Raw genomic sequence first — 26528 nt, forward strand, 5'->3', positions numbered from 1 at the left:
ACTGATATTGATATCTGATAGTAACACCGGCATTATGCCAGATTTACCAATATTTCATTTTGTAATTTTTTTTAATCCGATTACTCGATTAATCGTAAGAATAATCGATAGATTACTCGATTACTAAAATATTCGTTTACAACAGCCCTAAACATAATATAATCTTCAAAAGGTTTTCTGAACTTTAGCAAATAGAAATAATTTTGGAAATTACAACTGACAAAAACAAGAAAAGTTTTTCTGATTAAACTTCAGACAGCGAGGAAGAAATGTGCCTTTTAATTAAGATGTAAGATTCAAGTGTCAATAATGTTTTCCAAATTTAGGCTTTTAATCAAACATTAAATTGAACTTCATTACAGAACTGCGCAGTTTGAATATCAAGCACTTTTAAGGAGTTTATACAGAAATGAAGCAATTTCCAAACCTTAAATTTCAAGAATTTTCAAGGATTTAAACAAAAACACCTGCAGCTCTACAGTCTGGTTTAGTGTAACTGCAGCATCTGAATGGAGTCATGGCTCTGATTTACTGTCTGACTGGCAGTTCGGTTCAGTCTCCAACGCTCGGATATTAACCTTTATTGACTTCTTGTCACCTCAGCAGCAAAAGATGGAGGGAATTAAAGACAACCAGCTGCGCGTCTTTGGTAGAACATCTGAATCATAAGGTGACGAAAGAGGAACCCGTGGCGTACGAGGGTAATTAGGATGATTTACAAGCAACAGTAGGACGGTTCCCTGCAGGGCGGGGATGGTGTGTGTGTGTGTGTGTGTGTGTGAGTCTGCATCCTAAAGCACGCTCACTTCATCATTTAATCATTTCGCCATCCTCCCTCTAATTTCTGCGACTTCAAATGAAAGAAAAATGCAGCTAAGCAGTGAAAGTGAAAGTTTCCTGCACAGATAAAAATAATATGGGTCATTAGTGAAGGAGGAAACTTTTATTACTGGGGTTTTATTCCTAAAACAGAAGATAAAGTGCCAACATTTCAGCTGTAACTGGCTTTAGTTTTCCTTGATAAAAACTATAATAAGCTTTCTGTTGCTTAGGAACTCGGCTAAACACCTTTTAGCTTCAGGTCCGTCTACAAATGATTTTATGTCTCAACAGTGAAATATATAAAAAAGGTTTAGAGTCGAGGCCTGACGTTTTCCAGTTTATATTATTTTTGAATGATTCAAAAGGTTAGGTTTACTAACCACGACTTCACTTAAAAAGAATCTTAGATCTGCAAAAATTAGAGGAAGCTAACGCTAAATCACTATCAGAAAAATTAGAGGAAGCTAACATTAAACCGTTACACACAAATTAGAGGAAGCAATGCTAAACACATGAAAAAATTAGCAGACGCTAACGCTAAGTTTGTTTAAGCGTTAAATCATTAATCATGCTGTGCCATCCTCCTCCCACCACTTCCTGTTGTCTTGTTCATGGTTTCCACCAGAAGTAACATCTAGTCGTTAATCATGCGATTCATGTGATGTGAAAAACGTGTCTTCAGTAATAAATTTAAAAACTTTCATTAAGTAAATTCATTGCTGTAATGTCAAATTGCAGAATCAGTGGAATCGCAGTTTTGACGAATGTCAGTCAGGATTTGATCAACACTGAAAATATCGACTCCTGATGCAGCTTTCCTGAAACTTTGAGTCATTAAAATAATCTACACTTCATTTGTCTTGGGAGGAAGTTCTTCAGGAAGCTTCCTCAGACCCAACCTTAATCACGCGATCTCGCCGCCGCCCATCAGCGAGACGGAGAAGTGTTTGGGAGGACTCAGGCGAGACGGCAGAGTCGTTCATCATGCGGCGCGGCTGGCAGCTTCAGCAGAAACCATTAACGTCACACTGATTATTACAGTTAAATGCTAAAACACAGTTCAGTCCGCAGCTGTCAAGCCGAGATTTATGATGGTCTGATAATGAAAGCGTGGCTGAGAACAGATCAGAGATGAAGGCTGTACCTGGGTCTGGTTGTTCTCCAGGACCTTCTCCAGCTCGGCTTTGGCAGCTGCAGACTCCTGGTGGTGGGTCTGCCGCAGGTGTTCGATGGCCGAGGCGTGGATGTGGTTCAGCTCCGATCGCAGAGAGGCTGCAGGACGACAACACAAAGGAACTATTTATCTTTCAAGAGGAAAAAAGAGGCTGAACATGAAGGAGTTTGCTAGAAAGCTCTAGAAAGACAAACTTGGCACAGGAGCTTGTTTTTTAGGAAAAACGTCAAGATGGCCACGATTTTTTAAGATGGTCATCAAGGAAAATGTTTCACTAAATTTGTCAATATTTTTCCCAGATGAATACTTTTGCTATCAAGTCATACATGATTGGACCCAGAGAAAACATATTTACTGATATTGTTTTTTATTTTTCAAGATAGTTAGCATGGTCGTCATGGAAAATTTATTTTTGGACTAAAATCTTCAATCAATGTTTCTGGTGTCAAACTATATCCCACAAGTTTTAAAGAAATATTAGCTCTGCTAATGCTAAGCACAATCAAAAATTTGAAGAAGCTAATGCTAAGCTGCTAAACACATAAAAAAATTAGCAGAAGCTAACACTGAACCATAAACGCATACAAGAAGTTGCAGAAACTAACCCTAATCCACAAAACAGATGAGAAAAATTAACAGAAGATAATAAAAACTGTTATTAGACACATACAAACATACAAATGTTCGAGGTAGCTATGGCTAAACTTCTAAACACATTAAACAATGAGCAGAGGCTAACACTAAAACGCTAAACACATAAAAAATTAGCAGCCGCTAAAAGTAATCCACCAATGATGCAAAAATTTGTGGAAGCTAATTCTAAACCATTAAACAGATTGAAAAAATTAATAGAAGCTAATGCTAAACATAAAAAATTAGCAGAAGCTAACGCTGACCATTAAGACAACTGACTCTCTGTGACATATTCAACTCCTTCTGACTGGTATGAGACTCGCACACCAGTAACATTTTGTGACAATAATAAGTTTAAAGGTTCAAAAAATGGTGGCCATGTTGAAAAATGGCCACCATCCTCTAGAAATAATTTAAAGACTTTTACAGGAGCCAAACTCTGAACAAAGAAGAGCATCTGCTCCGTTTAGCAGATTTAATCCTCACTTCAAACGTCTGTCATTGCAAACAGAACAAAAGAAAGAAGATTTCAGCTTTTCTATCGACGGACTGTATTTCTCTGTAGTGAATAATGTCTGAAAACACATAACCCTGAGTGGGGAAGAGTATAAAAATTTGTGGAGGAAGTGATAATGAGAAAAGGAGGGTAATAAAAGGATGTCAAGAAGCAGGAAGAGAGAGACGGATGGAAGGAGCTCTGCAGTGTCAGGACCGAGACATGAAGGTTAATGGAGGCCCATTCATCTCACTCCGCCGCGCGGCGCTAACGCTAGCGCTGCAAACTGAATGGTCCTCATATATTATTACGCCTCAGATATATTTATCCCAACTTTAACTCCTCTGGCATCCAATTTCTCATATATGTTTGAATATATTTAGACACCGACCCAAAGTGTGTTGTTTTCCTAAATAAATCAGAGTTATTTAAAAACCTTTAACTCGTCATTTGAGGAAATTTGAATAGAATGTTTAGCAAAATTATTAAAACTTTTTAACACAACTTATTTAATTAATTTCAGACATTTAAGGCGTTAATTAAAACTTTTTAACGATGCATGGACACCGTGGTCAATATGTGTTGCTAAGCCCGTTACAATACATTTTGCTGAACAATAAGTTATTGTGATAAATGATATTATTGTTCTGTTAAGACCATTTTCAATAATGGTAAAGGCATAACAAATCAAGAAAACGTTCTAAAACATCAACAAATGCTAAATCCTGTAACTGGAAGACATTTTAAATATCCAAAATAAAGAAACAAAACTAAAGAAACGACAAATAAAATGAATTATGAAATCTCTGTAAACAAAATTATTCTTTAAAAAAAGTATCTAGTTGAGACCAAAGCACCAAACTGAAGATTTTTATCATCTAAGTTTTGGTAGAAAAAAAGAGAAAAATGATAAATTATGCAAATGGAAATTTCTGAACTTGTTTTAATTTTTCATTTGATGAACTGATTTATTTGCAATAGGCCTCGATTTCCTGCAAACTGAGACGACTGACAGCTGCCTCATATGGGTAAGACACTGACTGCTCCTTACTACTCCACACAATCCCATTTAAGTTAATCTTCAATGTGAAACTTTCCAAACGACGTCTGCCTGTATTTAAATAATCTGGGTGTAATTTCTGTCCATTTTGAAAAGTAAAATAAAACTTCCACCGGTTTTATTAGCTTCCATGCTGAAAGCTGACGATGAGGGGAAATGTGGATCCCTCACCCAGCATGGCTTTGCCCTCGTCCTCCAGCTCGAAGCGGAGAGTCTGCAGCTCCTGCTCCGACTGCTGTTTGAGCGTCTCGATGCTCTGCCGGTGGGCCTCCCGGAGCGACTGCAGCTCTGCGTGGTGATGATGGCGCAGACGCTCCTCCAGCTCCTGACGGAGGCACAGAGGAAGGAGCGTGTGAGTAAAACCAGAAAAGACGATGCACTAAAAGATCAAACGGTTTGGTTTGAAAGTTCATGTTAAGGAAAGACAAAAACAAAATATGTCCTGGATAGGTCAATAAACGACGGACGATTAGAAAATACAAAACCAACACTGGGTACAGCAAACTGGAACTTTTAATTTTCAATGTTCCTGTATGACAAATGGATGTACAACGGCGAGTTGGGGGGCGACTGTAGATAGAAAAAAAAAGAACCGCAATCCAGTAAAAAAAAAAAAAAAAGTTTGAGGTTAATCTCAGAAATTTTCTAGAAAAAAAAACATGGACATTTCCAAGTTTCAAAAGTCAAAAATTTTCAACATTTGGAAATTTTCAATAGAATTTCTGAATTTTTTGGTGAAAATTTGGTCCGTTTTCCCCCCATCCATCTACAACGAATAGAAAACAAACAAAGAAACAAAAATGGATTCAAAATGTAAATCAGAGTTGGTATGAAAATATTTTTTTTCTTTATGTCGGCCAGCTATAATTCAAGATAATACACATTTATTAAGGATAAAAAACAAAAACATCCAGGCTTGGTCTTAATAATGTCATAAAGTTGACCTGAACTCAATTCAGTGAGCGCATTGGGGAAAAATTATTAGATTGTATTACTAGGAACTAATGATTATTTAGTCAGTAAGCAATATATTTCACTAAATTTAGATGAGTGATTAAATAAGAGTTCACTTCCTCCTACACCTTTCCAAACAGGAAACTAGAAGTTCTTGGTTCTGTATGGATTTTTTTCTCTTGATTTTAAAAACCTGTTTGAAATAATTAAACAAATCAACAAATCTCCAAAAACCAGAAGTTGGATTAATCAAACCCCGATTTTTCTTGAATTGGAGTAGTGGGCCGGACAAAATCAACCCAGGGGCCTCAAACGGCCCCCGCGCCTCCATTTGGACACCCTGCTTTAGCCTTTTTAAAGCGGTAGCGTAGCGTTTTCCAGGTTCCTGCTAATCCTCATTGTCCTGAAGCGACCAGCGATGGAGAAATGAGAAAGTGGGTTTTAAAACCCACTAATCTGCTTCGGTCTTCGCCACAGATCAGTGGTGCTTTTGTAAAAATGGCGGCTCCATCCCTTTAATTAAAGGCAGCGCATTAATCTCTGCTAAACGCAGCGAATCCCATAATTAGCATCTGACTGAAATGCTGCCGCTGCGTTCACTTCCTCCGTCTCTCTTCTTTTAATGGGCCGTCGATATTTTTCATCAACAACATGGAGGAACATGAGCTGACCTGAGTCCTGACCCCTGGAGCCGCAGGAAGTGATGCGTGAGGGCGCCGCAACTTAACGTCCGAGATTCCCTGAAGGCAACACAGGGACTCGGCAGTGAATTTATTTCTGATCCAGGATCAGAGAAACGGATCCAGATGAAGGATCAGACACGATTTCACGAAAACATGGAGAAATTTTACAAATAAAAAAATAAATAAGAATAAAATGATACAGAAGACGATGAAAGCATCAAAATAAAAGCATTTTGATTAAATTAAGATTTTATCAGCTGTTAATTATTACACAACATTTCTGCAGCGTTTCTGTAAATTATGTTATTGTGTCAGACTCAACTTTAAGGAAGGAAGGAAGAAATAAGGATGGAAGGAAGGAAGTAAAGAGAAAAAAGAAGGACTGAAACTAAAGAAGGAAGGAAAAGAGGGATGGAAAAACTGAAAGAAAGTAAAAAAGGAAAGAAAGAAGGAAGGAAAGAATAAAGGAAGAATACAAAAATGACAAAAAGGAAGGAGATAAGAAAAGGATGGAAGGACACATGGAAAAGGAAATAAAAGAAGGATGGACAAACTAAAGGAAAGAAAGAAGGAAGGAGCAAAGAAAGAAAGGGAGAAGACAAGGAAGGAAGGAAATCCTAGATGGAAACTGAAAGAAGAAATTAAGAAGGGAAAGAGAAGGAAGGAAGGAAGGAAGGAAGGAAGGAAGGAAGGAAGGAAGGAAGGAAGGATGTCCAGAAAGAAGAGACTTGGTCGCTGCTTGTCGTTTAGTGGATGGAGAGAATCAGAGAGGAAGAACTCAGTTTAGCAGCAGCAGCATCCTGAAGAATCATTTTGGTAAAAACTGAATTTTGCTCCGATTTCACTTCAGACGGAAAAGAACGACCAGGTGACTTTTCACCGCTGTATGCAAACTTCTGGCTTGCGCTGCGAGTCACCCTGGAACTTCCCGAACTTGCAGACGTTTTTATTTGGAAACTTTCCGTTTTGTGGCGTAATAAAATCGACCTGCGCTGCGAAAAGAACACTTATCACCATGAGCGCGACGCGGAGGCAAAACGAAGTGAAACAAAGGAAGATAAACTGCCAGCCGCTCCTCGCCGCTTCTATTTGTAGCTTTTTGTATCGGCGGGAACTAAATCTGGTTATGTGAACGTGTGCGCGCTCGTGTTGCAGGGATTTGGAGCTACTTTATTACTCCCTGGATATGACTTCCTGTGAACTGTGAAGAGATAACGCCAGGCGCCGCCATCCAGCCTAACACGCATAAAACACACATTCACAAATCATCCTTCAAATGGCTCCACTCAGGATAATTGAGTTTGCTTCCCCGGCGCTGCAGACAGAAATATAAACACCGCCTGGATATAAAAGCCTCCGTAAAGCTTTTAGCTCCCAGTTCCTCTGCTTATTAACTAAGACTGCAGCGGGAGGGAAGATGCTTCAGATGATTTCGTCGTTACGCAGAAAGTTTCCTCTCAACGCCATCAGAGAGGAGAATACTTCTGATCAAATTATTTATTTATGTCATTCTAGGATCTTCAAAGAGTCGTGTTTCCATTGATTATATAAGTGCGCAATTTGATGTTTAGAAAATAAATTTGCTTCAAGGAAACAGGAATTTTCAGCCATATTGAAATTGGTTTATTTGGCAAAAGTGCAAGGGAAGCACTTTTTTTGGTTCACACGAGTTACATGATCAACAGCGGGATGTTACTACTGGTAGAAACCACGAAGAAGAAAACAGGAAGTAGTAATAGGATGATTTTTAATGACTTATCATCTGAACAAATTTATGCACGCGTGATTTTAATTGTGTTTCTTATTTAATGGAAACACAACAATATAGAAAGTGTCTTTTCATCATTAGCAGAATATTCACAAAGTTTTGAGCACATTTGTTACGGAAAAGCAGCAGCTGTGGGCGTTTTGCAGTAGCAGTCAGTCTTACAACTAATCTGAAGAGGCCTCTGACTGAAGACTAACCTTATATATGAAGTAATAAATAAATACATATTTATTAAAATGATCAAAGCCTCTTTTTCAACTCCTCTGGGATTTGGGGTCAGAGTTCAGGTATTGTTTCAGCTTTGAGATGCTCATAATCTGTTCCCAATTGTAAAAATATTAAAAAATATATTAGGGCTCAAACAATCAGATTTATCACAAATAATCGAATCCTTAACTGGACTATACAGACTCTAAAGAAGGTCAGTTGCCAAAAAACAATATATTCTAATAAGCAATTAAGCCAAATTTTTACAAAAATATAAACATTTTGCAGTTGAGATAAAAACAGTTTTGTTGTAAATGTGTTTTAGCCAAAACTCGACAGTCAGTTTTCGCTTTGCCTGATTCAGATTCACTAAATAAGCTATGTTCTGCTATGTTGCTGCATTTCAGCCAATAAAATGTTTGATTTCTTAAAGTATTTGTTCATTTGCCTTTTTAATGTATTACTTATACTGTATAAAAAAGCTTAAAAAGTAAATGCAAAACCTGATTAATTAATCGATTAATGATCAAAAATAAAATAAACGTTCACCCTACAATAAGTACTTTTTTTTTACCACAGTTAAGAATCATAACATCTGTTCAAAAGTAAAAAAGTAAAAGTGAAAATCCTTCCAGCTGCCCAGCATCCAGAAACATTAAAAAAAGAAGAAATCAGAAGTAACGAAACGGAGAAACTCCAACATGCTGTCACCGTGAACGCCGTGAACGCCGCAAATCAGAGTGAACAGCGAGTTTACAGAAGAATATTAAAAACTGAGCTGCATGACTCAATCGCTCTTCCTCATTCAAATTTATAGTCAAATAGTTGGCAGCAACACATGGAGGACGCTGTTCTCTGACCCGCAGCTTTCAGACAATTACAGCATCCGAGAGGAGAAGGGGGATTTAAAACCGAGATGTATGGCTGATCCAAATCGACCTTGACTGAAACGGAGGGATTAGCGCTGAGCGACGACTCATTGGCACGTTGAGGAGCGCGGGCTTTGTTTTGGAGCGTGCATATTTCCACATTAAGCTGAGGAGAGGCAGCGCTGTCAGAGTGAGGCGCGGCGGCGGCGATGAGTCACTGCCGCTCTAACCTTGACTGACAAGACGGAGCTGAATTAAAATGTCAAGCAGCTGGGCAGGTTCTGAAGAGCTCCTTCCATCGCCACACAAAACGGTCAAACTCACCGGTTTTTAAAAGAAGGAAAAGGTTTGCACTTAAGTTAGGTGGCAATTCTCTCCTGCAAAGTATTTGGACCCTTTGAAATAGCAAAGCAGTGCAAAACTGTGAAAGAAAACATGCCAAAAACACAACAAATACACTTAAAATAAGACAAAACTAAGTTAGACATAACTTTTCAGCAAAATATAGGAGCTTATAAGTCAATAAAAAGGCATTTCTTTCACTTTCAGATTATTTAACAGTCTTGTTACATGTGAAGAAACCTTGTACTTTTCATCAATATTAAGAAAGTATTGATTTAAAGGGGCAGTTAAGATGTAAAATCACCTTTTTTAAAACCTTTAGATCATTTTTTAGTCTCCATGGCAACCATTCAGCTCTGCAAAACACCTGGGCGGACATAGCTCCGCCTTCAGGGCACAGCTCCTCCCCCACTCAGCTACTTCAGACTAGCCAGCAGCAATTAGCAAACACCTGGTGAGCTCCTCATAGGAGCTGCGTCTCAGTGAAAAGCAGTAAAAATGTTGTTAAAGGGTTAACAGAGGAGCCATGTTGTGATGACTTTTAAAGAGACAGGTCCAATTTCAAGGCTTTAAATCAGGAAGTAACATTTATTTTAAATCATATTTGACATATAAAGTGTTCTTGTAATAACTGAAGGTAGTAACATGGTTGTACAATAAAATGACACTGTGTGGAAAACACATAAAACTTCTAAAACAAGCTCCTAAAAGTTACATTAACTTAGTTTTGTATTATTTCAATTTATTTGCACTAGAAACAAAACAAAAATCCTTGATTTTGTATTTTTGCAGTGCAGATTTACACAGAAAGACTGACTTTTGAAGGAAACTGGCTTCACTGGATTTTTTTAAATATTTTTTTTATTTACAAAAAAATAAAATGAAATAAAATCCTCCTCCATTAATTAGGAACCTAAATACTTTTCCCCCAGCTCGGCTCTGTTATTATGAAATCCACTTTCCCGTCTCAGACATTAACTCCACTGACCTGAAATAACACAGCTGAGCCTGCAGGCAGCAAACAACATGATTTTATGAAAACTTACGGCTGCAGCATTGTTTGTGTTCCCCTGACCCCGTTTCCAGCTAATCTGAGTCATGAACCAAAGAGGCAACCCAACCTACAGCCTGCAGGAAAAGATTCTTTTATGGGCCAAGACAACAGAAAAAGCTCCCAGTTGTATTAATAGTAACATCATGCAGGATTTCATTTGGCTTTTCTCCCAACAAAACTCAACAAAAACGCATTAAAATGAAGAAAAAACATGTTTTACTAAAATCCCTGCAGTGAATCACATTTGATAAATGTATAAAATGAGCTACTGAAATGCATTGTGATTTGAATCTAAACTTATTATTGGTATTTACTTAACAAACAGAGGAGAAAACTGGAGGTACTTATTGTGACAATGACAAATCAAAATTCTTATTGTGAAAACAAATGTATCACAATAAATTATACATTTTTTTGTGCAAAAAACCAAAATCTTACCAAGTATTTTTGTTTACTTTATAGTGCAAATATCTCAGTTCTCTTGAAAGAAGACAAAACTAACTTACAGGTAACAAATAATAGATTGTTTCAAGTAAAAATTCCTTAATTTTGATGAAAAGTTCTAGTTCCATTGCAGAGTTGGGTAGTAACTAGTTACATTTACTTGAGTAACTGTTTTGAAGAAAATAGTTTTAGGAGTATTTTAACCATGATGTACTTTTTACTTGAGTGATTTTATTATGACCAAATACGCTTTAAATTGGAAAAGTTTATTTTGCCTGATTTTGTTATTTATATAAATTATTGTCATTTTCGTCTTTAAATAACCAAAATTTCCACTTAACTTTATATCTTGGTCCGTCAGATTATGTAACTTTTAAGTATTGAATGATAATTTGATCAGTACTTTAGTAAACTTTTTAACTCTTTACTTTTACTTTAGTAAAAATATACTGAAGTCTTGCTCTGCCCTCCTCTGCTCTACTGGCAGATTATTTCACTCATAACATGGGAAAATGTCTTGCTACCAGTGAAATAATCTGCCAGTTTCAGCAACGATAAATAATTGTTGAATTAAAACAAACAAAAATCAGTTTCTCTGATTTTTTACTTTTTATAGGTTTATGTTTGAGTAAAATGAACATTGTTATTTTGTTCTATGAACTGCTGACAACATGTCTCTGAAATTACAAGCAACATCTTTTATTTATTTGTAGAAAATGAGAAATGGACAAAATAAAAGATGCAGAGCTATCAGAGCTCAAATAATGCAAAGAAAACAAGTTGGTATTCATTTAGAAACATGAATGCTGATGTTTTAACTCAGGAAGAGATCAGAAATCAATATTTGGTGGAAAAACCTCGAGGTTTTTTGGACGGGTTCAGTGCAGTGGGATCTTCATTTGTCCCAGAGCTGGAAATGTAAGTTAGTTTTATCTACTTTCAAGTGTACAAAGACATTTGCACAAGACTTTGTGTTTTTTAGAGATAAAAGGTGCATTCTGGTTCTGGTAGTAGCTAGCAGATAAGTGTGGATAATAAGAACCTTAATGATAAATAAAGCATCGATTTCTTTTGAAATCCCACACAGAGGTAGGATTAGTTTGAGGTCGTATCGTTTGCGTGCTTCGCCCTTCACCGACCTTCAGGTCGCGCTGCCTGGCGTGCTCCATGTCCTGCATGGCGCAGCGGTGGGCTTCCTGCAGACGCTGCTGCCGCCTCTGATGCTCCGTCTGCAGCTCGTCCAGCTGCATGCGAAGGTGCTCCCTCTCCTGGCTGAACTGGTGCTGCAGCTGCTGCAGCGAGGACTGCGACTGCGACAGCTGCATCTCCAGACTCTGCTTCAGCAGAGATATCTGCACAGAAACCAGACGACGTTACACACCGAACCGATCAAAAGGTTTTTATGCCGAACGTGTTCAGTTCGTCGCTGTACGTTCGGTTCATCCTGCAGGATAATAGGAGCAGAAAAAGAGGCAATCAGTTTGTTAGGAACTAATTTTTTAATCCCAAAGCTGAAGCAGAAGAGCTTTTAGCTTTATGCTAATAACGTTGAGTTCACAGCAGAACATAATAAAGTAAAGCTGCAATGCAACGAAAGGCCCGCTGAAATCCGTTGTTGGTAGGAAGGAAGGCGTGTGACTCGGTAGATTAGTCTGTCTAGACAGACTGCAGAAGCACGATGAATACAGCTTTGTCTAATGATGAGCCTCACCTTGTAGAAGCTGCTAACATAAACAGCTGTGAAGGCAGAAAAACTCATTCAAAAACATAGAAGTAGCTTATTTTTGAGCAAAATAAGCTCTGCATAACAGAAGTTATTGTGATAAACAATATTATTGTAGTTTTGAGAACATTTTTAGGTAAAAAAAAATTCAATTATTAATAAACTTTAATCCTGGTGAACATTTAACGCTGGAACTGGAAGATATTTTAAATGTACAAAACAAACAACAAATAAAATGAATTATGAAGTCTCTGTGAAGCTCGTCGAGACTTTTATCATCCAGCAAAGATAAAAGAAAATGGGAGAAAATTGATTTACTGCGACACATTGACATTGACAGTTTGTGTGAAACTCCCAGATGCAACGTGAAGTTAGTCACGTTTATTAAAAGCACAAAAGGTCTCATGTTAACCATACAGGACGCTAATCTGTATGTGTGCATTTAGGTTGAGTTCCTAAGTTTGGTTTCACAGAGCAGCGATAATGACTGTGTTGAAATTAAACTCAACGAAAACAGCAGCTCACAGGGGAATGCTTAAATTTTATTAACCTGTGTAATTAATTCATTTTTAATTTGCTGCTCTGCGTTCATTAAGCTTTCCTTTTAAGTCTCCTTCTAAAAATGTTGCACGCTTTTACCCACAACAAAACTGGGTTTCATGAGGTGAAAGCTCTGCTTTTTGCCGTCAGTCACGGGATAAAAGTAAGTACACCCCTGTTCAATCCTACAGATTGGCTACAGGAAGCGGCTCACTGAGCTGATGAGCGTCATCATTCACAGCATGCTACGCTAGCTAACACGAGCTTCTCCAGGTTATTTATCGCTCAGATTCTCTTCCACCAACTTTTCAGAAAGTTTAAAAATAACCTCCAGCTCTCCATGTTTGCACTTTTAAATTTTTCAGCCTCTGGTAAGGCACAGACCCACCAGCGGTTCGCTATGTCAGAATTTATTTCGCTTTGTTCGCGCATCAACTCTTTTGCCCAAAACGACCGGAAACGAGTGTAAAAACATTCTGAGGAAGTTTTAAGAATTTTGCTGTTGCTGATACTGCAAAGTTACATCCTGCAGCTTTAATGATAAATAATAACAAAAACTGGCGCGTACTAAGTGTTATTTTTAAAAGACTGTGCTGTATCATAGTTCAGGATCAGCCGAGCTTTCATTGAGGATCTTCATCTTCCAAACGTCACATCAGCTCCTGCATCAAGGCGCCGCTGACATCACTTCCATCTGTTAAAATGCAGGTCATTAGATTTTCTAAACGCCTTCCCGCCTGTCAGAGCGCATCCATCCCGAGGATGAAAGCTGCTCCGGTTTGGCATCAGACTGGATAAATACAGTTTAGCTGCCTGAGTGGCAGCAGGACGACGCGCCGCCGTCGCCTGACGCAGGAACGAACTTCCAGTGACCACAGAGCAGCTTCGCCGCGTTGATATTACAGAGCAACGATCAGGAGTCTGCTGCCGTCTGAGTTACACGCAGCCGAGTCAGTCAGTCAGTCGCTGCTCTTATTGTTGTTCTTTTCTTTTCTTCCAGTCTCCTATTTTCTCTCTGCTGCTTTCATTACATTCATTCAGTTAAAAAAATCAAGTATTTCATGTAAAGAATAAAACCAGAGGTTAAAGGATGAGGATCATCCGTTCGTCAGATCAAAACCTGTCACAATAAGCAACAAATAAATTAAATTAAAACGAGCTCAATCATTTCTATTTGCATAATTTATTTTTTTTCTTTTAGAACAAAAAACTGGATGTGAAAAGTTTTGAATCTGTTGCTTTGGCCTCAACCAAACCTTTTTAGAAAAACCATTTTGTTTGCAGAAACTTCATAATTAATTTTATTTGTTTTATTATTATTATTTATTTTGGAGTTTTAAAATGTTTTCCAGTCCAGTGTTAATGTTATTTTTATTTGAATTTGTCATATTCTTAATAACGCTTATTTATAAAGTGCAGGTTTGTTTGTAAATGAATAAATACATTATTCACACATTTAAAAACAAATTACCAAACAGTTAAACCAAAATATCTTAAGAAAACAGAAACGCTCCCAGACAATCACGTTTCTACATACCAGTAATTTTCTTTAGTTTACCAGTATCCCACAAATCTTATATTTAACTTTCTTCATCTGCGAGTTTTGCATCTTTAGCAAATGAATAAAATGAAAACCAAACCTCCTCAGATGTTTCTTGCTTCTGATTCTGGATGCATTTTATTCTTTCCAGAGGAAAAGTTGCTCAATTTTGTCTAATCCAAAATAACTATTTGTTCTTTTTCAAATGTTAATTTGAATTTACAGCTTATTGATCTTTTACAGAGTGTTTCTTCCATTATCACCATGGCATTACTACTATTATTAGTATTAGTATTATTGTTTATTGTTAATGATTTATGGGACAATTTATTGCGACAGTTCTAGTCAAACCACTTGTTTCTGTCTTCAGAAATGGATTTGTTGGCATTTTTAAATTCCTGACATTCAGTCGCCGTTGTTTCTCCTGCTTTCTGAGGCTGTGAATAAGATGAGGAAGACTTGGAAGAAGGTCAGTCACGATGCAGGAGTCGCACCTGTTCCAGCAGGTCGTCCACTTTCCGCTGCCAGCTCTCCCTGGCGCTGTTCTGCTCCTGCTCCTTGCTCTGTGCCAGCTGAGCCAGAGCCGCGGTCTTCTCCTCCTCGTGCTCCTCCCTCAGCTCCTCGCGAAGCTTCTTGCACTCCTGCCTGTAAAAACAAAATAAAAGTAATTCAGACACAGTTTGTTTAAAAGAGGAGGAAAGTAAAACTTTAAAAACCGAGGACCAAATGATCTGTAACCTGAACATGTTTACATTTTGTGAAAGAGGAAGTTGCGCTCAGTGTTTTGTTCAGAGGTTTTCATGTTGTTCTCTTCTGTGGTTCTTGGTGCAGCGCCCCCACAGGCGAGGAGGGGAACAGGTTTTCCATTAGCTTGAATTTAATATTCGTTATATTTTCAGCCTCTGCGGTTCTTTTTCACGCTGCACTGTGTCAAACGAATCAAACATCTGAAAATCCTGTTCCCCTCCTCACCTGTAGGGGCGCTGCACCAAGAACAACTGAAGAAAACGACAAAAAATTCCTTCTTCACAAAATGTAAACAAAAATGGAGAAGCGACAGGTTGTAAGATTTCACTTTTGTCTTTGGTAAAAAAAAAACACAACCCATTTCTCCTGCTAGCGTCTAAACCATTTGCTCTGGTTGGATTTACCCAGAATGCCCTGTGCTGTAGTCCACTTCCTGCTTTTGGAGGCATTCACATATGCATTCGAACCGCAAACGTAGTTCACCCGAACAGAGACTGATGTTTGCTGGTGGACCAGAGTTCACTGTGTTTGGGCCCCATCTGGTTCTTCCAACTGAACCAGACTTTCTAGACAAACTGGAGTTTGATTAAAGCGAAGGCACACTGAAAGTCGCAGGATAGCGGATCTCGAGGACTGGACTTGGGCTGATCTAGAACGACTGCAGAAAGAGGAATGATCAGACATCCTTCTTTATCTTTAGTCTCCTTTTGGCTAGAGAGAGCTGAGCAAAGGCATCATTGGTTTCCTTGGATCAGTTCTTGTCTTCTGTCTGCATAGAAGGATGTATAACCGTCACGTTAACACTCACCCAGAAGTTTGCTACTAAGGTAAAAGTGCTCCAGACAGCTGAATGTCCCCCTAATGGCAGCAATAAATTGTCCTGTGCCGCTAGACCCCAACACGGCTTTTAGTGGGTGACCATCTCTCCTCAACGCGGCTGCTGCCACCTCCGCACCTCGCCTCCGAGATGAATGTGTGTGTCTGCACGCTGCCGATGTAATAGCTGAGTGGGAGTTGAAATGGCAGCTGTTAAATGGAGTATCCAGCAGGCAAGCACGTTTCTTTTATTTATTTATTTTGTCACTCAGAGCTATAAAGTGTCAGACTGAAAGCGGGATCTCACAAAATGAACCCATCTCCTGAAAAACGTGCAGGTGTGAAGCTGCAGATCAGACGGCCGTCATGTTTTTTATTTAAAGCACAGAGCAAGAGAAAGATCGACTTGTTCACCACACACAGGGAGTTAAAGTTTGGACCATCAGAACCGGCGTCCCTCAGGGCTGACTCCTCACCCCACTGTTCTTCTCTCTGTACTAATGTCTGACCAGTCAGGGAAACTCCAGGAATTTGCAGATGGCACCGCTGTCACTGGCTGGCGCTAGAGAGACAGTTTCTTCTCCCATGACCAGTCGAAGCACCAGGACCAATGACATAAAAAAATAAGTGAAATTCAATTAAAATGTCACCAAAGTACAAAGAAAACCCACAGAAACCGTGGAAAATCGATAACCAAAAGATACTTTTTCAAATATTCCTTGGAGACTCTTCATTTTTACAGAAGTGAACAGTTTTAGTGAAAAGTGATGTTGTTTGAAACGCATCTCTGTCCATTCTCTCAACAACATGTTTACTATTTAGTATCTATTTCTATACATCTAAAACATATTTACACTTCAGTCGCAGCACTTTCAAAGAGGAGAAACAGATTGCCAAAGATTTTGTCAAATGTCTGCAGACGGGATTATTGAGCTGCAGAAGATAAAGAAGGTGATTAAATATTAGCTGACATTTAGCTTCACAGTCTCAATGTTTATCTGCAAACAACTGTACACAAAACCTGCAGCCCGAAATTCAGACCCAACAAAATATCAGATATTCCTGCAGGAGAAATCCCTACGAATTGTTTGAATTAACTTTCTGAGACATGGAGGGTCAAAGAAAAAACCATCTGAATCTAATTCTCACATCTGACAGAGAAAAATACCTTTAAAGTTTCCCATAAATTTGATAATTTCACAAAAGGCGTATTAAAGAAAAGCTGACTTTTTATTTACTAGTATTATTTTCATGCGTATAAATGCTCAATGCTATTAGAAGTTATTATAAGATGAGAAATGCATAAAGTGACCTTAATCTGCTGAAGATCAATGCAACCAATCAAATCAACAGTTTCTTCTTCGTTGGTGCAAGAATCCAGCAACATATAAAACAATATTTAAACAAATATTTAACTGTTCGCTCAAACATAAACCCTGGATGGTGATTAGTTTATCCAGCTGCTGCACATAAAAACTAAATGTAAAATTAAAGGCATCAGGTCTACACACAGCGATAAAACAACTTTGTTTTTGTTTCTTAAATGACTTTTTATTGCCATAAAATGCGAGCCTCACTGGATGATGCATCTCTGGATCCAGAGCGCTTGGTAATCTGTGAATCATTCGGCTTTCCATTTTCAATTTACGACCAAAAAACGAAAAATGAAAAAGCTAAAGTGGAGTTTTCTTTGATTTGTTTTTGAATTGGATACAAACCCCCCCTAAAAAGATTTTGTTTTTTATTTGTCTCAGACTGAAAATGCTCAGAGGTTCTTCGCTCTACAGAATCTGAAGAGAGGAAGACGTTCGCCACCGGAGCGTTTCGGTTGGATCGATATCAGAGTTAAGTTAGGCGCAGATTTCCACTGTTTTGTAAACTTTAAACATGCAAGTCCTGCTGCTTTTCACCATTAATGTCACATCACGACTGCTTCTTCTGCATTAATGCAGTTTCAGATGATTTATTCCCTTTTGTCACCTTTCAGTTGTGTTGCTCCCTCAGCAGCGGAGCTTCAAGCGGAAAACATTTGAATTAAACCCTAAATTGGCTCTTTAGTTAACATTTAGTGAGATAAATCTCTCCAACAGCAAACGTTTGTGGAAACTTTAAACTCTGAACGTTTCCTGACACTTTAAATAAAAGATACTGACACCGGTGGGGCAGAACATTTATTCTCATCCATTTATTTTGGTTTTCATTACCGTCTGAAGTGACTTCAGCATCAAAAGTACAAATTGGTTTCCAAGCATAGAAACTTCAAAGTGTGGAAAACGCTGAGTCATCGCGTAGTTTCGGCTTTTACCACGTGAAAAAACACAAGTTCCCACATCAACATGTGAAAAGCTCAGTCTTTTCTGCTTCGCTCATCAATACATTTAAAGGCTGATCTGTTGATCATTTTCTGGATTAACAGATTAATAATTGGCTAATAAAAGATGCTTTGTAGCAGATTTATTTGATAAAACTGCCAGCTGAGGAGTTTTGGACAAAGGTGGTTTTTCATCTTAATATAACATTTTTGTACAGTTTTGTCTTAATTACTGCTCTGTCTGTGTTGTTCTTTCAGTAATTGGCCTTTTTTTGAATCTGTATGCTCCAGTTATTGATTACTCGATTACTAAATTAGTTGACGGTTATTTCAATAATCAATTAATCGTGATTAATTCGATTAATCGTTTCAGCTCCAGGCTGGTGACATATTTACCTGTGGATCTGTCTGAGCATGCTCAGTTGATGCTTTGATGTCTCATTTACTTCTTCCTGCATGATTTGAGCTTTTTAAAAGAAACTCGGACGGTTTTCGGTTCCCGACCCGACCCGAACACTCGGACTCACCGGAGCGTCTCGGTCCATTTCAGCTCCAGCTCCAGCGCCATCTTGTCCATCTTATGCTTTTCTTCTTCTTTGGTGGTTATGAGTTTGGCTTCATGTTGGCGTTTTTGGGTTTCCAGCTCTCCCTGAGGAACAGACAGACAGACCGCTTAGTGATCAGTTGTGGATTTATTGATAATATTGATCCTTTGTGTGGTAGAAGTCACCTGCAGCGCGGTCAGCAGGTTGCTGGTCTCTCTGAGTCGGGCCCGCGTGGCGTCCAGCTCCTCCAGCAGTTTGTCCTGCGCCTCCTTCAGGGTGGAGATCTGGCCCTCCGCTGCCCCGAAGTCCTCCTCCCCTTTCCGCACCTCCTGCTGCAGCCGGGACACCTGCAGGCGGGTTGGACAGAACGGACCCATCCTCAGCCTCTGCAGCTCTTTGTTCAGTCAGCTGGCGTTTTATCAAAAATATGTACAACTTTTTAAATGTTGCTGACGTGCAAAGTTAAGCACTAAATGCTTCCCCTAAGCTACAAAAAATATATTTTTTGCTGGATTTCCCCTTGGAATTTTACTCATTCCGAGGGGAAATTAAATGTCATCCAAGTGTCTTTGAAGAGTTCCTGTGGCTGGTGATGCTGAAGGATCTCCAGTAGCAGTCAGTCTTGCATCAAATCTGATGGAGTCCCTGACTGAAGACTGTTGCAGTTATGATTTCTGGGAAGCAAAGGTGATATTCCACAGTAACATGTACTGTTAATCCATTTCCTTTGCTTTCGCCACTCATATTTAAATGTCTATTTGGTTGGAAACAGGGCAGAGCGATGCTGGAGTAGGAGATACGATCACAATATTTGGTAATATTTTGTGTTTTTGCAGAGCAAAAACACAAAATGATGAGTAGTTTGCTCATCTGAACAAGCAAACTACTCGTTCAGATGGTAGCAGCTCATTATTTTAGCCTTCGGGATGCTACTAGCTACTCTGAATTGTGAAAACAACACAGGGTTGCCGTGGTTACGCATCATAACTCCTCCCCAAAAGTAAAAAAGAGCAGAAATCCTTCCATCTGCACAGGATTCAAAATCAGAGGGAGTAATTACCTAAAAACTTCCAATAATTCTAGAAAACGAATAAAATGTTTTTAAAATCTTTTTACCAACCACCAGATGGAAATGCAGAGGTTTAACATTCACACGCTTCATATTTTGACTAAACTTGTTCTGACTTTTCAAATTCACCTCCAGTCAGTCAGAGCTGCAGCCTGGAAACTCTTACAACGTTTCAAGGTGAATTTAAATTGCTTTGTCCAGACTCGGTCAGTGACAGGTTAAAAAATATAATGAGGGCCTTTGAGCCGGGGATTTAAAAGGATGACAATGATTCTTATGTAAAATTCAGTTGCTGCGTTTTACAGCTAAAACCTTGAGGCTCAGTTTGGATGCAGGACTTCAGAATAAAGCAATTTTATAGATTTTAGAGGAATAAAAGCAGAATATTGATCAGGCATCTACAGCTGGAACATTTAAATATATATGTATAGTAAATATAAAGATCCAGGGTTTGTGCATTTTCCCCACAATACATTCCAGCACTTTTCAAGCATTTTCAAGGTGAGTTTTCAAACTTTTCCAGCATCACACTTTGGAGATAAAAAACAAACTAAAGACAATAGTTTAAATTCATTAATATTATTAATAATGTCCTGTCAGTTTTCTACATTCTTCAGTAACTAAAATTTTACTTTTACATCTAAAATAATTTGGTAATTCTAACTGAGCTAAAATAATAAACATTTGGTCTGATTTAAATTCAAACTGAAAAAAGTGTATTTTTATTAGGCAAATGTAAATATCTGGTTTAACAGGAAATACCATTTTCCAAATTTAGATAACAATTCATCACAAAACTGTGCAGTTTTAATATCAAGCATTTCCAAACCTTGAAAACAGCTAAATTAAAATCAAACATTTTCAAGGACTTGGATACGTTTTTTACCGTTTGACGTTAAATCAGATTAAATGTTCCTTGATTACCAAAATTATTTCTATTTTCTAAATGCAAGAAAAATATGACCTTTTATTAAATTCTTGAGCTTCGTTTTAAGCACATTGGTTGACAAAACAAACTATTTTATATTAATTATCTGAGTTATGCTCCATCTGTTACCGCTTTCACTCCAGAAAGTGTAGGCTCTGACGTTGTGCTGTCAGTATTTCTATTGGCTGCAGAGAGGATTGCAGATGTTAGACATCCAGATGTGGGGAGAAGCCTCACCTCCTCGTTGGCGGCTCTGAGTTTGGACGTCAGCTCCTCCCTCATCTCGTCCAGCTGCTGACTGAGGAGCGTCTTCTGCTCCTCCAGAGAGAGGCGCTCCTTCTCAAACTGCTGCTCCAGCTCCTGATGAAACACAGAATTAAATCAGTTATGAGATTAATGTCATGCCTCACTGCAGCTGGAACACCAAGGTCTTATTTAACATACCATGAACTTGTTTATTTGTCCAGATTTCGTATTTTTGGACATGAAGATGGAGCCATAAATCTGTAATAATCATCCGTTTATCCAGGAGGAAATTATAGATAAGATTTGAGACAAAATGGACAGCAGATGTTTAAATGTTCAGAACAAAGATAGAAAATTGCTTAAACTACGGTCATGTGAAAACAAACTGCCTGTGGGTTTTTCTAACATATTTGGCCTGAAAATTTGAAAATTTAATAAACGGGAACACACCTGTACGGAGCTAAATTGGGGCCAGAAAGTTTGTTCAACAAAAAATCTGAAACTGAAAAAAAATAAATAAATAAAAAATTTAAACTGAAAAATTACTTTGAAATTTAAAGAAATTTTGAAACAGAAAAAAAATTGGGACCTTAAAATTTATTCAAAAGACAAAAAAAATTAGAGAAAAAAACCCTCAAATTTGAAAGTAGTATTGAATATTTTTTTTCAGTGTCACATCCTTTGTTTAGTTTCAAAACATTTCTTTCAGCTTCAAAATAATTTTTCAGCTTGAAATCTTGTTTTTCAGTTTCTCTTTTGAACAAAACTTTTGGCCCCAATTTAGCTCCATACACCCATATTTTACATTAGTTACAATTACACAATTAAACCACATCAGGTACAGATGAGAAAATAAATTCACAACATTTCATTTAATCATATTTTGCATTTCATTCATTCAATAATTGGTATGAACAGTTTGATCTGCAATAGTCACCAGATGACATGGAGAAAAATTTGAGAAAACCTTTCGGTGCATTTTTTATTTAATTTCAGGCAGCAAAGGAATGTTTACTGCAAGTATTAGAGGGATGTTTTTATTGCATTCATCTTTAGAAACTTTGCAGAGTATCTTGATCGTCCTTGACTGAGGTGAGAGCAAGAACTAATCGTCAGTGTAATACGGCTTATTATGTCTGCTTATTAGTGGACAATTGTTTCTGTTACACTGTGAGCTGAGCACGACTTCCAAGGACAATTGGAGCCGAGGGAATCTGCTCTAACGCCTAATACCGTTTGCAGCATTTATTCATTACACAGAGGGAAGCATTTAAAAACAGGATGTTACAGAAAACCGTCGCAAAGAAGCAAAGCGTGAGAAATTATTCATGTGAAGCTCTTAAAGTGTGATTTAGTCAATCTAGTGAATCAACGGTCGTTTGAGCTCACAGTTTGACAGGTACAGTTAGCTTACCAAAGGATTGTGTTTAAAAATAATAATGGTCACTCGACAGGAAAGCTGAAGATACCGGTGGAAAGAAAACCAGAAGTGTCCAGACAACCAGAGGAATTCATGTGAAATCCTTGTGTTGTTGTTTGTTTTCTGATGTTTTTTTGTTCTTCTCTGGCTCCCTGTGCGCCATATGGTTTTTGATCGTCACTTTTTATCCCCCATTAAGCTCTTCTCTCTCCTGAATTTGGATCCACCATCAACCACACAATCATGACAGGAGCATTTTCAAGTTATGAATTTGTTAAACAGCTTAAGACGTATGCTTAGACTCACTGAAAGTTTTGGGCTAATTCGTAACTTCATCCACCTCGACAGAAAGCTTAGTTCTCTGTGGAAAAACAGAACCATCATATGATGTTGCTGGGGATCCAAACGGTAAGATTCGGACCGGAGGAACATGGTGGAAAAAAAGGAATGCATAGTTTAATTTGGACTCGAAGCCAACAGCCCTGAGAAGTGAATCCATTGTCTCCTACGTTCAGCTGCACAAAACATTAAATCACTGTCATCTGTGTGATATTATCAAAGGCTTTGTGGGTAATTTTGATACTGAAACTGAAAAACATCAATCACGACGCATCGGGATTGATTTTATTACTCGCAACTCGAAACAAAGGCGGAGCAGACCCATCCATTTAAATTCAAAACGCTGCTTTCACAGAGAGAACTCATTATGATTCAAAGTGTTGAAAGGCTGCAGCTGATGAAGGAAAAGATCATTTACTAGATTAAAGTTGGACCAGACAACAGAATTAGGTGCCGATGAACAGAGGGATCACCTGTCTGGCCTGTCATTTGTCAAGAAGATAACTGATGCAGAGTGAGGACTGAAGGAAAGCCTCGGCAGAGTTTAGGGAGGAAGTCCTTATATGGAAAGCAGAAACACATTTAAAACAGGTTCTCATTGCACAACTTTGATGCAGGAGAACAGTAGATCTGCGGCCGTGCTGTGTGTGACTGGGAGAAGGCCTCTGTGGAGACTGGGGACCATTACAAGGCCATTCCAGGCTGGAGGAAGTGTACGCCTCAGCAGCAGCTAAACGAGAGGCGAGCTGCGGTTCGGAGCGGAGACTCATTAAACCGGTCCCGTTTGTAATCTCAGGAGACGAGTTTGGCCTGGTGTCAGACCAACCTGACACTGGATGTTTAGCTGCTGGGTTTAATTTGAACATCAGGCACAAAGGAACGAGCAGCTCTGATGGATGTGGGCTGGCTGAGATGGGAAAACTGCAAAGCAGCTGAAACACTGAGTTCCTTTACATCCAGGCTTAAAACCTACATTGTTAAAAGTGTCAACTTTGGATTATTGTGTAAATAATGACACTCAACACAAAGTTGACACTGTTAATGGCCCTTTAACGAAACTTTTCATGCAGCTCTGCATGAAAAGTTTCAGTCTTTACACTTCATGACAACAGTCAAACGTTTATGAAGACTCCTTCATGTCCCCTTCAAATAAAGTGTTACCAAGCTGCCTTTGATTAGTAGTAACTGGATCAACATGTTTAATGTGTATTTGACTGGTGATTTTGTTTATTGCTTGTGTCATAATTGGTGACTGCATGATGTTTTTATGATCTAAAGCACTTTAAATGTTAAAGATTTCACAGTAAAGCTTCCATTTTGGTGAAAAGGTGAAAAGAGGAACTCCTATTTTTCACAGGAGTTAAAAACAGACTCTGCAGCTGCCGGGCTGTGGAAGTGGCTTTGTGTGTGAGCCTGCGGCCGGTCAGGACGGCCGACCCCTGTGCTAAGTAAGAGGGCGTAAATTATTAAACCTGGACGTTTTACAAACTCTCACACACCTTTCAGTGTCGCTCTGCAGCATCCATCCATCTTTCCCCATCAAATCAACGCCGTCTAATTTCTACTTTACTTTCTTTTCTCTCTTTCCTCCGAGTTGTAAATGTCATCAGCATTCAAGTGGGAGTTTAAATTTAAAGATGCATGCATTCTGCACCTTTTTAAATGTCAAAGCTGCTGCGCTTCCGCAAAGCCCAATTTCCTCGTTTGTTTGAATGAGCAAAAGTGACAAATATCCAAATACGTGAGGAGAATATGCAGTGCAGAACCTGAAAATAGACTAGCGTTCTCCTTTGTTGCTGTGTGGGCAGGATTTTAACCTGATTAGTGTCAAACTGTCGACCGCAGAGCGACGCAGCTGTGTGGGGTAAATGTTTTAGCTCCTGCTTTAAATAGCAAAAAAAACACCCGTATCACCTACGTGACTCATCATCAGGCAGATTGCGTGACGTGGCGTCACCAGGATTTGTTTTTATTTTTGGAAAAAAAATCTGTTGTAACACAAAAAGGCAGAATTGACAGAAGCAGCCCCAGGTTGCTCACATTTCCAGCAGATTATGCAAAGCGACCCAGATGACAGTTATAGGTGGTAAATATAAATGTGCCCACGCAGGTAGGCTGCGTTTTCTCATTTAGGTGTGCCAACCTCTTAGTCACCGCTGCAGCCTCTTTCTGATGAACCTTTTCCACAGAGGACCCAACAAACTGCAGCTTTTCTGCAGGAGTCCCAGGTTCAATCACCTGCCACCCATGAGAAGGAATCCGACAGAAAAAGGTGGATTTAAATGTGTGTGTGGAGCGATAATACATTCCTGACCTATATTCAGTGATAAAATGAGTTGCTTGGATGCAACACACGGTGAGCTAAAATAAATATGTAGTCCTGAACATCATCTTTCTGCAAAACCAGAAAAACTAATTTCTTCCTGGCAGCCAAAAATCTGCAGAGTTCTTTAATGAAACAACTTTTCCATTTGCATTTTATCTCTATTTTTACCTCAGAGGCAGAAAATCCTTAAATCCTGCCACCACTAAATTAAGACAACTGTAACTAGAAAGATTTCACATGTCTCAAGTATTTTACTGAAGTAAATCACTTTGATAGCATTTAACAAGATCATTTAAATGGGTCATGTAATCTGATTACATTAATTACATGAATTTTAAACGTTTTCTATACAATCTGAATTGGAAACCTGAAAAGTTGTATTTTATTATGTACGTATGAATGGATGGATGATAGATGCACACTTTTTAAACAGACAAATAAATGCTGCAATAACATTGTTGTGCCAGCTGGTGGCGCTAACATCACCATTAAAACTAAGAAGAAGAAGAGCCCCAGCATGGCTAAGGCAGTGCCAGGCTAACAGCTCCAACAAAAGAACTGCAGCCGTTTCCTCTCTGTCATAATGTTCTTCAGCATCATAGTTCCTAATCTAGAGTTGATCAGACTTTTCAGATTTTAATCTGTTTTTCTCACCAAAATATACAAAATATCTGTAAAATAGGGGCCTGAGATGTAAAAAAAACAGGATTCTCCAGAACCCGACCGGATGCCGAGAAGAGGACCTAATCATTTCAATCAGCAACTTTTAGAAATTTACACCAAATACTACAAGCAGAACTGAATATGTCGGTCTCTAAGGCTTGTTTCCAAAAAACAACAGATTAATAAGCTTCCAGAACCAAGTGGAACCACTTTTTAAATGGCTGCTTTTCGCCCTTGCAGCAGATGGTGGGGTCGGAGAAAAACGTTGGCTTGTTATAAACCAGAGAGTGTGTGGATAAGTTAACAAGCGCTGCTTCCCCACAGAGAACAACTTTATCAGCAGTTCTCAGCAGAATCTCAGCTACAAGGATGAAAATACAAACTGGGCAGATTTTACTTTTAAAAGCCTTTTTCTTCCAGCAGGAGAAATATAGGAGATATAATATACATGCATGTAAGGAAGGACGGATATAGAAACATGGCAGATATCTGCTTTAACCCTGTTAGTTTTCTGCTTTAACCCTGTTAGTTTTCTACTTTAACCAGGTTAGGTTTTTATTGTAAACCTGTTAGTTTTCTACTTTAACCCTGTTAGTTTTCTGCTTTAACCTTGTTAGTTTTCTGTTTTAACCCTGTTAGTTTTCTGCTTTAACCCTGTTAGTTTTCTGCTTTAACCCGGTTAGTTTTCTACTTTAACCAGGTTAGTTTTCTGCTTTAACCCGGTTAGTTTTCTGCTTTAACCCAGTTAGTTTTCTGCTTTAACCCGGTTAGTTTCTTAGCTGCCTCTGCTGCCTCTCTGGATTCACCAG

At 38.5% G+C, this 26528-nt stretch overlaps 1 protein-coding gene across 4 annotated transcripts in view; it reads right to left on the reverse strand.

Moving 5' to 3' along the window:
• LOC106954082 (protein FAM184A-like) overlaps positions 1–26528 on the reverse strand; it is a 129761-nt gene that overhangs the window by 27944 nt on the left and 75289 nt on the right. For all 4 annotated transcript variants that reach the window (XM_015043325.1, XM_015043323.1, XM_015043324.1 and 1 more), the window contains exons 10-16: positions 20963–21085; positions 18914–19075; positions 18711–18832; positions 14804–14954; positions 11646–11858; positions 4357–4510; positions 1967–2094 (exon numbers count right to left, since the gene is read on the reverse strand). In XM_015043325.1, the coding sequence (XP_014898811.1) occupies positions 1967–2094; positions 4357–4510; positions 11646–11858; positions 14804–14954; positions 18711–18832; positions 18914–19075; positions 20963–21085 (1053 nt within the window). The remainder of the gene's footprint in view (positions 1–1966; positions 2095–4356; positions 4511–11645; positions 11859–14803; positions 14955–18710; positions 18833–18913; positions 19076–20962; positions 21086–26528) is intronic.

This window comes from Poecilia latipinna, unplaced genomic scaffold, assembly GCF_001443285.1.
Source record: "Poecilia latipinna isolate Pla-1442-1.1 unplaced genomic scaffold, P_latipinna-1.0 Scaffold625, whole genome shotgun sequence".
Taxonomy (NCBI): domain Eukaryota; kingdom Metazoa; phylum Chordata; class Actinopteri; order Cyprinodontiformes; family Poeciliidae; genus Poecilia; species Poecilia latipinna.